The sequence below is a fragment of the Pleurodeles waltl genome, chromosome 7, assembly GCF_031143425.1.
Source record: "Pleurodeles waltl isolate 20211129_DDA chromosome 7, aPleWal1.hap1.20221129, whole genome shotgun sequence".
NCBI classification, from domain to species: Eukaryota; Metazoa; Chordata; class Amphibia; order Caudata; family Salamandridae; genus Pleurodeles; species Pleurodeles waltl.
The window spans coordinates 188,888,925-188,905,813 of record NC_090446.1 but is presented as its reverse complement, the minus strand read 5'-3'; the positions used below and the strand labels follow the sequence as shown (position 1 = coordinate 188,905,813).

The 16,889-nt window shown below is 41.3% G+C and overlaps 1 protein-coding gene across 1 annotated transcript in view; it reads left to right on the top strand.

Annotated features, from left to right (window-relative positions):
- Positions 1 to 15,542, top strand: part of PABPC1L (poly(A) binding protein cytoplasmic 1 like) — a 428,971-nt gene extending 413,429 nt beyond the window's left edge. Inside the window, exons 13-15 of the mRNA XM_069243541.1 lie at positions 194 to 287; positions 11,704 to 11,834; positions 15,164 to 15,542. Coding sequence (XP_069099642.1) covers positions 194 to 287; positions 11,704 to 11,834; positions 15,164 to 15,241 — 303 coding nt within the window. The 3' untranslated portion in view covers positions 15,242 to 15,542. The remainder of the gene's footprint in view (positions 1 to 193; positions 288 to 11,703; positions 11,835 to 15,163) is intronic.
- Positions 15,543 to 16,889: the final 1,347 nt, after the last annotated feature.

Genomic DNA, 16,889 nt, shown 5'->3' with positions numbered 1-16,889 from the left:
TGGGGAGTTCAGTTACCCATCGTTGGGTGAGTTAAGGAGTGATGGAGGTATTTTGTGACCCAGCAACACCTATCAGTGAATCATAAACAGGGATAAATATTTATTTATTCTTACATCCATTAGATATGAGATTGAACAAGGTACATGCTCTTGTAGTTGGTTTCATTTAATGTTTATGTATTCTGGTATTTAGGTGATGGAGCCAGCTGTCCTCATTCAGGGCCAGGAGCCATTGACTGCATCCATGCTGGCAGCAGCCCCTCCGCAAGAGCAGAAACAAATGTTGGGTAAGTGAATTAGAGGGAGGGTCCTCTTGAAATCACAAAGGCATTTATCTTGGTTTTGATCATCGCTGTCTGCTCCCTTGAACCAAGAAGTGATTTTCTCAGATCCTCTTAATCAGTGGCTGTTCCTCCCTCATGGTTGTTGGCTCAGCATGGCCAAGAAGAAGGCATACCACCCCTCCTACCTAAAAGCATTTTTTGTTATTGTTGTTAAATATTTATTTGATTTTACTCCCTAGTGGCATTGTAGCAAAGAAAAATCGAACACCAAATTGAACGATTTGCGAGCTACAAAATGCTAAACAAACCTATAGATAGTGAATTTGTTTCTGATGTACATCACTTTTTTGTCAAACCCAAAAGCAGTGGACATTTGAGCAGAGATTTTGGGTAAAATATAAAGATACAAAATCACTTTGTTACACCAATAAATACAGACAATTTGCCAACCAATTTTCTCATAATTAGCTAAAAAGGTTGTTAATGTCAGTTGTTGAAACCAAACAAAGTAAGATTTAGACCAATGATAGGAATATCTTGCCGGCCCTGAGGAATATCTGTGTTTGGAGAACATTCCAGATCAAGAGAAAATAAGCAACTACGTTAGTGTAGGCTAACCTTAAATCTGGTATAAGAAAAAATACACCATGTCAAGGTCATGAGCTTCTATGTCGTGTCAATGAGTTCCGGTCGAGTAAAGCACTGAGTCCAGATGCCACAACTAATTTACTTTGCAAACACTTTTCAAATACCTTGAAAGGTTTAATCACCCTTCTTCAGGGATGAGTAAATGTAGGCAGTTTCTAGAACTATCGCAGAAGCAATGACTGCTTCTTCTAAAAGCCAGCTAAAGAACACTGTCCCTATTCATGCCCTTACCGACCCCTTTTGAACTGATTGTAAAATGTATGCTTACATTTTGACAAAACATTTAAGCACAGCATTTGGTTCTAAATGTATCTGCAAAAACTGGGTTCTTGAAGGTGAAGCTATCCTTTGAAAGTATGAGATTTATATTACACACACAATGAATATTGCCAACATTTATGCTATTCCCTTTTCCGCAATAACTTAAAATGACGAAAAGCCAATGGCGAATGTCTGAGCTTTTTCTGGAGACAATAATGAATGTTTGATCTCAAACCATCCAATTAATTACAATGCAAACTTCTTGTTTTAAATTCCTATGCCTGTTTGATGCAAATGCTCTGCTTCGAGAGGCTAGAAGCTACACACTGCCTGCACAAAAAACTCTCTCAAATACATCACAAACCACCATTGCTTTGTTGCTTTTCCAGGTGGTACTGTTTGTTGGATCATACTGTACCTCCAAAGAGATAGTTAAATACACTCTCCGCATTTGTACTGAGGAGAGCCTGAATTTTTTTTTTTTTTTTTAATAGGTTACTTGCCCTTTAGCCCTGAAGGTAAAAACTGCATCGAGCTGATGTGGTAACAAAAATATACTGTCAATAAAGTAGTTTATTTCCATTTTTTCAAACGTTTTTTGATATTGGGTGTAACAAGCTTTTTATCAAACCTAAAAGAAAAGGAACAAACTATTTTCATACCAAAGATTGTTTGAAAAATATCTCGCTTCTCCCTCCAGAAATAACTCTAAAACCCATGGCATTTTAGTCAGTGAAAATCCTTTCAGAGATGTAGTAGCAGAAGAGAGCTTTCTTGGACGGCAGTCTTCTGAGTAGATTTACATCTCGCCTGTTGCAACTGGCATCCCAGGATCTAATTTCAGAAGATATACTGCACACTTACAATGGTTAGTTCATCGTGATTAGTAAGAAGAAGAAAGAATCGGAAAAACGTTAAATAGCACATTCAATCATGAAAAGCTTTACCCACCCTAAATATGATCAAACATGAACTAGGTTTGTCAGTGTCGTCCATGTCTGTATTAAAAATAAAAAAAAATAGAGGACAAAATTACTCTTGCATGACATTTTTCAACTCCATATTTGTAATGCAATATCACTGTCTCTACCAGAGTTCAAAACCAGTGTGGTAGAACTTTTCCATTGCTTGGCAGTTAAACCTGCCTTCCGCACTAGCTAGTTGTCATAAACACTGAAGTAACAGACATTGAATATCTATCACCTTTGCCAAGCAAAACAAGTTCAGAATCCATTTATAACTAATTCACCCAAGTCTCAACCTTTATCTCAAGTTATCTCTATAGTTATCTTTAAATGAAGTGAATACTGGACAGTAAAGTGAGCTTTTGGAATGTTGTCCTAAAATTTGGAGGGAAGAGTGTGACATCTTTTGCCCTGCCTTGACTCCCCTGGAATACTGTTCGTACTGTAATTGGCATGCTGTGCAAATGCTGAATGAGGGTACCTCTACATTTATTATTAAAGAAATATATGGGGCCCAGGGAACCACCAAGGTCAAGGAGATATGTACATTGATTAATGCACGGTCCACGGTCAAGCTCAGCATTTAAATTCATGATTTCATTTAGACTGCCTGTTTATCATGAAGCCCTGGTAGAGAGAACATTTGGGTCCCGATCTAGCTGCGGCTTTAGTGCCAGACTATTCTATTGCTAGTCTAGATAGCTCTGATCGCAGAGGGGGAGGGCTGGCAGTGAACTTTGGAAACACTATTCACTGCTGTTTTTTAGCCCACTCACTCCATCCCATCTGATACTTGTGAGGTGGAATGTTTAAGAATTAGATTCAAAAGAAAATCCAGGTTTTCAGGTCTATTGGTCTATCGACCCCCAGGCTTTTGCTGAAGGTTTTTGGAGGCATTGGCCCTAGTAATGGAACCCTACATTGCCTGCCCGAACTTTACTATTGGATGACTGACTGCACCGGCTCTGCTAGGTTTTTGGAACTTATGATGGATTTTGTCTTCATACAGCTGGTGAATTTACCTACTCACATTTCTGGGCATACCTTGGAGGGCATCTTTGCTAATCACGGAGCATTAGGGATGAGAGATATACAATTACGCATTGGTGTTCACACTGTGTAGTTATGGTTAGGTCAGAGTTTCCACTGGAAAATAGTTTTCTGTGTTTCACTAGTAACTGTCCTGCCAGTTGCCGAACCTTCACAAATCTTTCCCAAAAAAGTTCATCCATCTTAGCTCCTTCATGGAAAGTTTCGGGGTGATGCATTAAGTGGGTGGTAAGAAAAGGGTGTTGGCCCTAAAACAGTTGATTTCCCTTCTTAATTACCATAGGAAACACCTGTCACAACTACAGAGAAAACAGCTAAACGGAAGTACGTGAAATGTGGCAAAAAGTTGGAACTACACAGAGTGAACAGATTTACACCAAGTCACCAAAAGCACAGCTGTTTTCAAGACCTTTGCATTTAAAGAGGTGTACCGGGTGGTCATGAAGGAGTTAAAAAAAAAAAAATAGTTATATCTAAACTGTTGTCCTGATACGCTCTGATTGGCTGCTTTAAAGGAGACACTGCAATCCTGATAGGCACAACTTGAACAATATGTTGTAGCAATCATTACAGGACTCAGGGATATGTTCCCTATGTCCTGAAACTGAATTAAAAAATGCAATGGGCAGGGTGAGCACGCTCTGCACCCCCCCCCCCCCCCACCCCTCCCCAGAGGCATGTTGAGGCAACTACTTGATTTGCTAACCACAACATGGAAAACACATTGCAACAGCCTTTACAGAAACCTTGTACATGATCGCCATTCAAATGTATGTAGTGAAAGCCTGTTTTGTGTGTCACAAAAAGCACATGTAAAGGGATATAAGTCAAAATAAATACCTCGTTGGTGGTGCAATTCTACTTGAAGGAATTATGGGTTGTTCTAAGGTGATTTTACCTTGTGAAAATGCTAATTTTCCATTGTTCTACTGCAGCAGCAACAACTGGCTAGTAGATTCCCCAGGGTTCTAATTGTTCTTTAGATCACAGTGGGAAGCAGCAGCAGAGCACTACCATTCTATAAGTATGACAAAAGCATGGCATGCTTGAAGCCATCTTGGTGGAATCAAAGGTGCGTTTCGTACGGGGGATACTGCAGTAAATTGAGAAATGAGAGGGTTCTGTTGTCCTAGATATTATCATTGATGCTCTAGAAAGTGGAAATGTCACATTTTCTTTGTCCTCCTACTGTTTCAGTAAATTATTCTGACATGCAGAATCAAACATGCACTCCAACACTTTCAGTAGTATGTCGAGTAACTACCTGGTAATCAACTGTACTATCACTACAAGAGTTTTAATGAACAACTAGAGTACTTGCATTTTGTATTCAAGGCCAAAGTGAGGCACTCTTGAGCACCATTTCGTTTTAAGAGGAGCTGTTGAATGATTTTAAAGCCTCTCCTGAAGAGCAGGCTGATGTATACGATTTATTGAATGTTATTGCAGGCATGAAACGTGGGGGTTAAAAATGTGAAGAGAGTTTGAGTTTATTTATTAAGCGTGAACAAATGCTCTAGGACATCTCTGTGGGGTTTATTTTTTGTTTTGTTTTTTTAGTTTTTTTAAGGGATTAAAGCTAGATGGCTGCATAAGTATAGTATCATCTTTCCACATCTGTTTAATCAGCCTACCCATCTACTCTGTCATTTAAGAGCTCCCTATTATTAAATGGTAACATTTTATATACACAAAAAAACAAAGCTTACTGGGATGTTATAGTTAGGTTGAGATTTTACACGCACAAAACAAAAGAAATACAGCTGTTATAGTTAGTTATTTCAAGTAACTATAGCTCATGCCCTAAGGTAACTATAACTCGCATTCATCTCATCATGCACAGTTCAGTTTTCTCATCAATAATATTATTGCAAATGTTACAGTATTATCAATGATGTCATAGAAGATGCCATGAGTGCGGTATTAGCTGGGGTACTTAGCATTGCATAGCAAGGGCACAAGTTATAGTTAATTGAAATACCTCTGACTATAATAGCTGAATTTATATGGTTTTGTAGGTATGAAATCTGAACCTACCTATAACATCCCTTTAACCTTTGTTTTTTTCAGTGCATTTGTAGGTCTTTGTTCTGCCACTGCCCTTCCTACCTGCCCGAACAGTTTGCTTGCTGCCCTGTCCACGTCTTCCCTACCCTTTATTGTCTGAGTTCATGCACCAGCCCCCTCCCTCCTGCCCTGCATGGTCCAATGTGTTGCCTCTGCCCTCCATTTAGCTTGATATCGCTGTCCACTCCTCCTGCCCTCCATGGCCGAAGTCAATGCCCTATTATTGCCCTCCTGTTTAGCCTCTTTGTTTAGCTTTCTGCCCCTGCCCTCCAATGTCTGTGTGCATGCCACTGCTCCCGCCTTTTTGCCCACCATGCCCAATGGAGCTGCCACAGCCCCTCCCACCTGCGAAGAATGGTCAGATAGCTTCAACCTGTCCCTGCCACCTTCACCCTGCCTATCCGAGTTCCATGCCCCTAACACCCCCCATGCCCCTAACACCCCCCCTATCCCCCTCACACTCATACACATGTCCTCTATGATCCATTTTGCTGTCCCTCCCTTCTGCCCGCCATGCTGTAATGTGCTGTAACTGCTCTTCGTGCCTGCCCTGCATGGTCTGTTGTGAAGCCTCTTCCCCAGCCCGCTCCTGTCTGTGTCCAGCCCCTACCCCTCCCTTCTGTTCCCCATGGTCCTTATCGCTTGCCCCTGCCCCCTCCCTTTTGCCCACCTTGGCCGTTGTGCTGCCACTAACCCTCCCGCTTGCCATGCATGGTCTTTTCTGCTGCCACAGCCTCTCCCCCTGCCCTCTATGGTCCGCTTGGTGCCCTTGCGTCTTTCCCCTCTTGCCCTCTGATATCAGAGTCCCTGTGCCTACCCCATTCCTCCTGCCCTCCGTGATCCAATGTATCATACTTACCAACATTTTGAACTTGGTAAGAGGGAGATTTTGAAAAAAAAACATGTGGAATTGATTTTCCCCATGTACATTGAAAAAGAGGAGATTTTAGGCAGGAAACAGCTATTATAAAGCCCTTTTTGGCTTAAAAACATTGGGAGTCTCCTGCCTAAATCAGGTTTGTTGGCATGTATGGTTGTACTGCCACTGCTTCTTCCTTCTGCCCTCATGGTCTGTTATATTGCCACAGCCTCTCATGCTTCTCCTACATGGTTGGTTTGTTGCCCTCCCCCTCACCCCTTTCTGTGCCCTCTATGGTTTGTTGTGCTGCCACTACCATTCCCACCTGCCCAGCGTGGTCAACGTGTTGCCTCTGCATCCTCCTCCCTGCCCTCAATTGTCCGTGCCCCTGACCTCTGCCTCCCCACAGTATTCTGATGCACAACTAGATTGCTAACATTCTATATTTATTACAGACGTATGGCACGCCCGACGTCATTTTGATGTAATCAAAACTGAAATACCTAAAGCATTTCCATTAGGAAATGAGAGGGTCCTATTCCCATAGAAATTATGGTCAGTGCTCTAAAACACTAAAATGAGGTTATATTTTCTGACTTCTCAAATAGTTACAAAGCACTTTTAAATTATTTGCTATCTTTGTTTTTTAACCCAGTTGATTACTTGATTATTTGTTACACTTAGGGGAGAGAATGTGGCCTGCAGACTTTGCAACTGTGGAACCAGGTTTGAGTTTCGGCATCAGCTCAACATCCTGTGATTCTGGGTTTATCACTTAATCTCCCCATGCCTAAAACCAAAATGATGTGTCCTTGTGTAATGTCACTGACACTTGTGTAAAGCACTCCAATACGTTGGGGTCAAGTCTGTGTTATATAAAACTGCAAACCACCACCCCCCTCACCAAATATAATTAACTGTTCTGCACATTCTGTCATTGCGCTACACTTTGGCTACATTTGGGTGATACTTGTGCTCCTTTTTTCTATGGTGGCCATCTTGGGAGAAATTTGTTACAAAGCTCCCTAATTTCCTCATTTACTACAATATCCTCAGTAGAAAATGGTTTGCTTTCTACTTCAATTCCATCAAGATAGCATTCAGATGCGCCACACATGTTTGGCATAAATTCAGTGTTAGCACTCTAGTTGCTTATTAGAACACTGTAGTAAAGCTGCTCACCACCAGGGAGTTAGCAGGCAGTCTGCTGCTGGCGTTAAAAGTGCATGTTTGTCTGCATGTCAGAATGTTTTAAATAGAGGAAGATGTTTGAGAACTCACTTAAATCCTATCCTAATTTTTCCTTCTACAGCACTAACCATAGTTTCTATGATAAAATAAATCCCCTCCTGTTGTTCCTTTCTAAATTAGCCGGTTTGATGCAATCAAGATGATTTCAGGTGTGCCATATTTGTCACAAGTGTTTTGTTCCTGGTCCAGCGAGGCTTGCTTTGAGCTTTGTAAAAGGCTGCTTGTTGGCTTTGTCAGCTTTTCTGTGATTGCTGGATCAGCCTTCATAGTTTAAATCGCCCATTGTGATTGGATTTTTGAAAGATTTCCACCCATATTTCCACTGAAGTCCTTTGTGATTCCACAGTGTGATTTTAAATTTGACTCATGCTTTTTTAAGGTGTCTTTCCTTTGAACCAATATAATTGCCAAATATGTTGCCTCAACCATCAAAAAGGTCTTACTTATTGCCATAACATCAGCTCACAGTGTGTGTGTCAGCTTCACTTTGTCTAACCAAACTATATCACACTCTTCCCAGATAAGCTTGTGCAGAGGACCGAGCTTCTTTTCTGCCAAAAGTGGTAACGATGTTTCATGTTGGACAGGCTATCACACTCCTGGTGTTCTTTGCTCCGCCTCATTCCACAAAAGAGGAACAGATTCTGTATTGTTTCGACCCAAAGAGAACACTCAGTTTTTACACTGGTAGGATCAAAGAACTTTGAGTGGACGATCAGCTTTTTATATGGCTTGCTGGTGCAAAGAAGGGCAAAACTGCACAAAAACAGACCATCTCTCAGTGGATTCTGCTCTTCATCAAGATTTATTATGCATTGATGCAGCATCCCGAAGGCCTGTGAGCTCATTCCACCAGTGACAATGCTACTACCACTGCATTGGTACGCAGCTTGCCTGTCATAGATACTTGACATGCGGCTACGTGGGTGTTGGGACACAGGTTCGCAAAGCATTACTGCCTTGACAGTCAGGTCTGTTGATATGGGCATTTTGCCAGCTCGATCCTGCAGGACTTTTAAATATGAGCCAATATACAGACCCCACTACCTGGGGGGAGGTACTGCTATTGTATCTATTCACAAGGTGAGGACTCTGTAGTTAGAAATATCCATCAGATAAACAAGTTAATTACCTTTGGTAATGCTCTTTCAGGTGGATAATCTCTCTAACTGCGGATTCCTCACCGATCCTTCCAACTCCCAGTTCTGTGAACTGGGCTCTTCCATTTAGAAAGGTACCAATCTAGAGATCTGCTCAATGGTAAGGACAGTTTGTTGATGGGCTCTGCTTCTGAGGATGTGGAGAGCCTAAGATAGCAACTGAATTTCAGCTCTCACTCGTGACTCTTATATGCAGGACTGCTGATCACTTCAGGAGCAGAACGTCAGTGTTGAGCTGCACAGTGCCATATACGGGCAGGCAGTAGTGTTGCCTTGAATGTTCCAGATTCAGTTTGACATCTGGAAAAGATTCACAAGGTGAGGAATCTGCGTTTAGATGAAGTATCCACCAGAAAGATCTTTACCAAATGTAAGTAACTTGTTCTTCAAATGCACATTAACACACAATTTTCTCATGCAGTTTGTCCGCCTAGCAAATAATCAGCTTGGCCAAGTGTGATGCCAACGTGAATTTCTAACTTTTAAAAATGTTTTGTAAACTTGTGCCTGTTGCAATTGGGTTCAGTTAGCCCGGCTTCTTTTTTGCTTTTTGAATCACCCAGTTTTGGACTTTTTTGTGTGTAGTTGAGTCACTACATGTGTCTCACCTGCGGTAATCACATGGCAAATGGACTGCCCATATTAACTGCAGTGTGCGCCTTTTAAGAAAAGCCTGCTGTTGCGCAGCTAGAGTGAAGGCATTTAGCTGGTTTCACGTAAAAACATGGCAACATGCATGTGCACATGTGTGAGGGCTGCGCATGCGAGACTACGGTCTTGCACAGCCTGGTATCTGCACACTGGTAACCTGACACAGAAGATTAGATACTGACCTGGGGTAGGACTTAATAAGGTTAGGGTACACCGTGATTGTGCCATTGTGATTTACTGTTTCGTCTGTAGTGAACCTTATCATACAGGTAGGGGGGAAACTGCTTTGGAGTGCAGTTTCGTTTCCCTTTGGCCTACAAAGCCCAATGACATACCAATATGAGGCGGGGCTTGTGTCAGAAAGCTAAATCTGAGAGATCCTAGAGGATATTTATAACACTTATGGTTAATCTAGGATTTTTCTGTTACTCTGGCTTAGCTTGGGATCAGAGCCCAGGCCTTTTGTCACCCTGCTATACCAAGTTAATTATAATTCTGTCCAGCAGCAGGAACAAAGGTATGCCCAAACAAATGGACTAATAGTGCTTCCCCTAATATTCTGAGCAGATCAGGGTAGTGATAAAAATCTGCATTTGTTAATTACGTGCCACACTGTACACAGACTGGGGACAGCCCTGGCTCTCTAGACTAAAGAGGAAGCACAGATAACAGGAGCCAACACAAGAGGGGTCTCATCCTTGACCTGGTGTTGGGAAAGTCCTGGACAGTGATGTCAGTGAGGGGCAGAGCTGGGTTCCCAGGAGCAAAAGTGATTCCTGGATGCACCGTCTTCACTATCCCAGGATGCTGTGCCGGAGGGTTGATACAGGGGTGGAAAGGTGATGTGGCAAGCCACGATTGGCCTGGAGACTCTGGCTTCTAGAACCTTTCTGGTGGATAATCTCTCCCCCTTTATTTAAAAACTCTTGTGTAAGTGGAGGGCTCTTGGTTGGTGTTTGTGGTTTTTGCTGCTGTAACCTGAAACTCTGATGGCCATGGCCAACTCGAAGGATAAACCACCTGATTTCCAAAAGGACTAACTATTCTGCCCCCAGTTGACCCCAGGACCAGTGGGTCTCTCCAAGTATGACACTGGCCCCCTTGTACCCCATGTTGACCAGTTGGAGGAAGCCCCGGACTTCCCTGCTCAGGACAAAGTCTAGAAGGGAAGTTGTTGCAGGGAGCCAGTGGAAGCTCCCTGTAGATTACACCACTTTGGAGGTGACTAGGTCAATGCTCCAGGCTGGAGTGCTCAAAAACCATCCTGCGGGACTGTCTAATCTGCACATTTTTCCAGGAAGCCAGGGACAACACTAACGGAGTTGAAAAGGAATGTGGGAGAGCTATGGAAGATACAGGAGCACCCCCTCCCCTCCCAGGGGTAATGTTGGGATAACTGACCCTGTATGTGTGGGGTCCAGGAATCCATGACCCTCTTGGAATTTTTTACCTTATTTTTAAAGCACTCCCAAAGCTGGAGCTTCTACTCTGCAGTTGGGAGCGCAGCGCCCTCCAGGTACTTGTTTTGTGGCTGCACTTAAAGTTGCTTGAAGATGTAGAAAGAAGATACATGAGGTGAAGCAGTCTCTATGGGTTAAATGTATGGTTGTGTTTTATTTGGTTGCAAAGTGGCACTCTCTAGGGGTTGGTTTTGTGATTGCATTTTTATGGCTTGAAAGTATATAAAAACGCAGACAGGAACATATGTCCATTTTAAAATGCTTTATTGACATAATGTTGACAGTGATTTCTGATCCAGGTGAATCTGCTTTATTAACATTACTAAGTGTATTTACAGATGGTTATTATTGATTATTGCATGTAAGCACAACAGCAGAAAATGATGGTATTTTTAACATGTTTAACGTGGTTTGTTGATTTTATACATTTGACCAAGCCAGTTGACTTAACTTATATGTATGCATGATCCTTTAGGGTGTCAGTTGATTTCGTAATGTTATCTGTGGTATGTTCTATCTGTCTAATGTATATATTTGTAAATTACTGTGCAGTATTTAGTAGCGTGTGTGTAATAAACTTACTTTTCCTTATTCTAAAGAAAAAGTACTGGTTGGACAATCATTTGAGTGTTGTTATTGTGTGTCAGTGAATGGTAATTACTGTCCCGCAGCACCCCCTGAGTAGGCTTTGGTCTGCTGTATTGTGCTACCCTGGGAGAGCCAAGCGCTACGATGGGGTGCTTGGTTTCCAGTAAAGGGAAATTGTGGACCTATGACATGCGCAGGCTTCACGTTCTGCACAACTAATAACTAAATTTCCTTCAGTGCCTCTGAATCCCAGGGTTCTTAAAATGGTAAGCCCTTGGTAAAAGTACTTTTGCTTCCTTCACCCCTGCAAGACTTGATAGTAGAGAGATTTTATGGCTGATTCACAGAAATTAATGAAATTATCACTGTTAATACGCCTAGATAAAAAAAACTCTAGTATTGTTCAGGTTGTTTTTTTTCCAGTTATACACTAAGCTTTGTTTTTTTGGTATGGTGTAGGTGAGCGCCTTTATCCCCTCCTTCACGCAATCCATTCTACATTGGCTGGAAAAATCACAGGAATGCTGTTGGAAATAGACAATTCTGAACTGCTGCACATGCTGGAGTCTCCAGAGTCCCTTCATTCAAAGGTATTGTACAGTGGACCTCAGTGTAATTACATACTTTGTAAATTGTTGCTCACATGTTTTCTTTTGCTAGAAGGGAGGCTTTACTTAAGTATTAGGTTTTATAGAGCTTACGGCAAAGCGAAAATGTCTGACTACTTGTGGGTAAAGATGCTGGCTGCAGCATGATGAGGCCGTAGGTGGACTACAGAGATGAGACAGACAACAAGCCACCACGTAAGAGGAGAATGTAAGAAGAACTGAAAGTCTGGCCGCTTGCACGGAGTGAGGTTGCAATGAGTCTGTCCTGGTTAGGCCATCAGGATTCTGATAGGTGCAGAAGCCTACAAGTGTAGCCGTTTCCTGCCAGAAGTCCTAACACTTCCCTAAAATGATTGACCAGTCAAACACGCAGATTGCTGTGGCAAGAGGGTTATCCCTGCAGATGAGACCGTGTCCAAGGGCAGCTCTTGCGTAACCTTCTCCAGCACAAGTCCTTTTCCGCGCACAGTGATCGATTGGGAGCTTAGGCGACCAGCGAGGAGGGCAATCATTGTATATGGCAGAAACCTGTTTTTTAAAACAGACCAGCCCCTTAAATAGGAGTATAGCCCTGGAAACAACCCCGACCAAAAACATGGACTTAATCTGTTCATTTACATGATTGACCTTGCTATCCTTATTGGGGACATGTACATTATTTAAACAAGGCTGTGTCTGCTAATCGCCTTTGTTCTGTGCCCCTAGACCTTCATCGTTCTCTTTCAAAGGACATATTTAATTATTCATTGTGATTGTTTTTTGACTTGTGGCGTCCTGTTGATATGTTAAAACATGTAACGATATTTAGATAACGTTTTCTCCTGTGGAGCCATTAAGCTCCAAGAGGATTGTGTTGAAAAGCCCTATTCTCAAGGTTGTGTTTTTTGTCTCAGACATAGAATTGGTGACTCCAAAATGTGAGTAGCTTGCTTAGAGCTTTGAAGGGCACTGATGTCCCTGTGCCATGTCCCTGTACCATTAGTGTGAGAATGACAAGTGGCTGTCTGAGGTGCAAGGCTGTAGGAAAAAGTATGGTGGGTAGTTAAATCCATTATAACATGGAAGACTAACAATACAACAACTAAACTGGCAACGTACTCCGAAACATTGCAAGCCCAGGAAAACAAAATGAAAATTCCACTTTAAAGCGCCCTTTGCCTCCCCAATATTGAAGCAGGTCAAGGTTGAAACAGACTACTGTGGCTAATGTCCAGGTGGTTTGGTGGGCCAGAGTGAAGTAATCAATAAGCACAAGTACAAAGGTGTAAAAAAAAAAAAAAAAAAATGATGAAGTTATTTTTTGTTTGTTAATCAGTACACTTGATGGTACACACCTGCAATCTGGTTGTGTCAGTGTTACACTTACAGGCCTACAAAACGATGTAGACTGCTTGATAAATGGACATTCGGCCAACTAAGGAGTGGTTTATAGGGACTTTTGTTGGTGCATTTCCATAATATACATTAACGTGCAGATGAAGTGTGTGTCAGGGAAAGACCGAGCTCTAGAACTGCAAGTCTGTGAAGGTGATAAGTGGTTTGAAGTCAAAACATGGTTAATTGTGAGATAGGAGGCTGAGCCCATTTTAAAATGTTCAAGCCCGTCTTCGTCATTGGCCCTGATGCAGAAACATCTCAAGCAGTGGCTGGCTGTAGACACTGACCAATTGTCTCATGCATATACTCCGAGAGACTTGGTGGTAGTCCATGGTGAAGAACACTTGAAGAGCCTAAAGCTGCTGTTGGGGAAAGGTTTCCCTGATGAACGATGTAGGACTGTCAGCAGTGTCTGAAATGTGTAGCTTACTGTTGCCTAATTGGAGTTAAAAAATGCAAGAGGTTTCTTTACGCATGATTTCTAGACTGTTGTGGTGTTGGTGAATTTTGACCACTTCTGACTCAGCTCATGTAAAATCCCAGGACTGCTTGCCAGATTAAATACAGCCATTCCACAAAACTGTCAGTGTGCTGTGTTGACCCTTTCTCGGTAGTGCTTGGCAATCTTGCTTCCAGGCACACAAACTCCCCTGCTTGATTTTTTTTTTTTTCCCTGAAGTCCCTGTTCTAGCTCTCAACTGTTTAGCACTTGAGTGGCATTCCGCACTAAGTATAGTAGCATGACACAACTCTGAAGCATAGAGGGTGTCCCAGTATTTGAGTGATAAGCCAGAACCCTTAATATCTTAGCTCTGGTAGATATTTGTTGCTCGTTGGGGGGTTGGGTGTCGGAACGTCGTGATGATCCACGCTCTATATTGGCTAAGCTCAGTGCTTTACTGAGAAATACATTTGACTGATTTGCAATTGGAGCCTTTAAGTGACCCATTATGTATGGCCAGTCTGCCCACTTTCACTACCTTTTGTCTTTATTCACTCACTGAATTAAGAAACTATCCACATCCTATTGTGAAAGATTTTGGAACTGGCATACGAGTTTCGCGAACTGAATTGATTATATTTTGCATTGTTTTTATTCACTGGTGACGAGAAACTTACACATTACACTTTACAACAGTCAGACATTTGTGTATGATTTCAATGTCATAATACATTTTTGCTCAATTTAAATCTTTGAAACATATAATGAATAAATGACCAACTTATTCTCTTTCCTTTTGATCTGTTTATACTCCGCTGTCCATGTGAGATAACCTTATAGCAAGACCAAGTAGGACTCATGGCACAATTCTGTTAATCTATGTATGCAGGTAGAGATATTGGTAGAACAAAAACCTACCTACAAACCAAAGTATTACCTTACAGAGTTGGGTGTGCAAAGTAGGTGTCTGGGTATAAAGGATACTTAAATGTATGATAAGAAATTGGAGCCCTTTATGGCTAGATGTCCCTTAATATGGATTAAATGAGGCCCAAAAGTACAAGTTTCCAGTTCATTCTGAAAATGAAGGAGCGTGTGGAACATCATGGTTCTGAGTAGGAATGGAGTATCAGAACTTTGAAAATTTTAGACAAGCTGCAACTCAAAAACTATTAGTTTTCATGGATGATAAGATATTAATATTACATTTGGTAAGTTATTGGTGTATCCCTGCGGACTGCTTTGATTAACAGTGTGGTCCTAAAAAAACATGCCTAAAGAGAATCACGTTGATCAAGGTGCCCATCAAATATGTATGTTCTCATGTGCCATGTTTCTTTGTTGTCATTGGGTTCTCACATTTCAAATGTTCTAGTAGTTGCTAGAAACCTTAGGAATGTCGGTCAGTGAGTGATGAGAATGAATGCTACTATATTTAAGTTTTCTCGCCTGGATGAAAAATTTGGATTTAAACCAAGGAAATCTTTTATAGGTAGAAGAAGCAGTTGCAGTACTCCAAGCACACCATGCAAAAGAAGGATCTCATAAGAGTGGACAAGCTCTCGTCTGACGAAAGGCCTGTCTGCATAGAATGGCAAGAAAACGTTTTTGTCCGGGTAGCACTTCCTTTTTCTCCAAGGACATTTGTTGAAGGGAAGAAAGTTTGAACTTATTTAGCTGTGTGCCTTTGACAAAAATTGGAATGGAAATCTAGGAAGTATTGTCAAATTGACTATGAAGATAATTTAATTAATTTTTTGTATGTATATAGTATGTTATATATAACTAAACAGAATTATTTTCAGACGAAAGCACATAGCTGAAAGATGAAAAAAGGATTACTGGAAAGAGCAACATTTGTTTTCTTTGAAATTATAAAAGCATTCAGATTTGATTTCAAATAAAATAAGGTATATCAATGCAGTCATGTTGGCACTTTCTAGATTCCTCTGGAGCAGTAACCTCAAGATGTCCGCCTTCCAACATGTACACTGCAGTAACAGTGGTTCGAAGTAGCTTGACAAGAGAAGGGAGATTGGGGAGGTGCACAACTGGGAGGGGGGACTGGAATGAGAGATAACTAGAGGGATCTTGTTAATAAGAAAAACAGTTAATATATCACTCATAAAAACACACTCTTGGTATCAGTAGTTACCTGTGAAAAGAATGGGTGGTGGGTTTGCTGATCTGCTTTCCTGATAAACCTTGAACATCAGATGTCTTTCTGATTTAATTTCTCTAATTCATAACACATCAGTTTTCTAATGTCTCAGAGATTCTCCATTATAGACATACATCTCTCTTCTTATAAGGGTTATAATTCTGCACTGTTTCCCTTTACAAGTGAGTCTTAATCAAGAGTAATTCTCACACTAAGACATTTCAAATGTCTGCTGAGCCAAAAATGGGTAGTGTTCAACTTTACACCTTATTCATTCAAGAAGCACATAAATCATTCTCCCTAAATTGTTGCTTTTGCTGTAGGCCTGATTTAGATCTCGGCGAATGGAGTACTCTGTCACAAACGTGACGGATATCCTGTCTGCCGTATTAAGATTTCCATAGGAGATAATGGGATCATAATCCAGCAGGCGGGATATCCGTCACGTTTGTGACGGAGTATTCCCCTCCACCAAGATCTAAATCAGGTCCTATAACTTGACCTCCATTGAAATTCTCTGTTTGAATTCATTCTTTAAATGAACTGCATTCACAATGTTTTGTACACCTTTTCCAAAATCCATCAATGACTCATCAAAATATTTTCTTACCATCATTTTATTCTCTATACTCCCACCTGCCAGGAAATCAAGACTCCACTTGCTGGGGAACCAATATCCAACTCTAGAATTTTGTGCTGGATTTAGCCGTTGTTTCCTGGTTCAGCACATTAGGAGCTGGCAGACAGCTCACCAAAACCTCATAAATACCAAGTCAAAGTGTGATTTCTTTTCATAGTCCTGAGATTCAAGAAGGGGAAGAGATTTCCTGTTCTCTTTAAATTTGCTTATTGTAATATGCCCTTGTACTTTCTGGAAGCAGAAACCCCCTAAATGACTTGCTGCGACAAATTGTAGATTACTAACAGAGGTGTTGTAACAATACACAATTGGACATTTTTCCACGACATGCATCTTTTCCTAGCCTTGACACTGCAGTGATTTAAAAAAAAAAAAAAAAAAAAAAAATGTGCATGCATATAATATGGTTTTGTATAC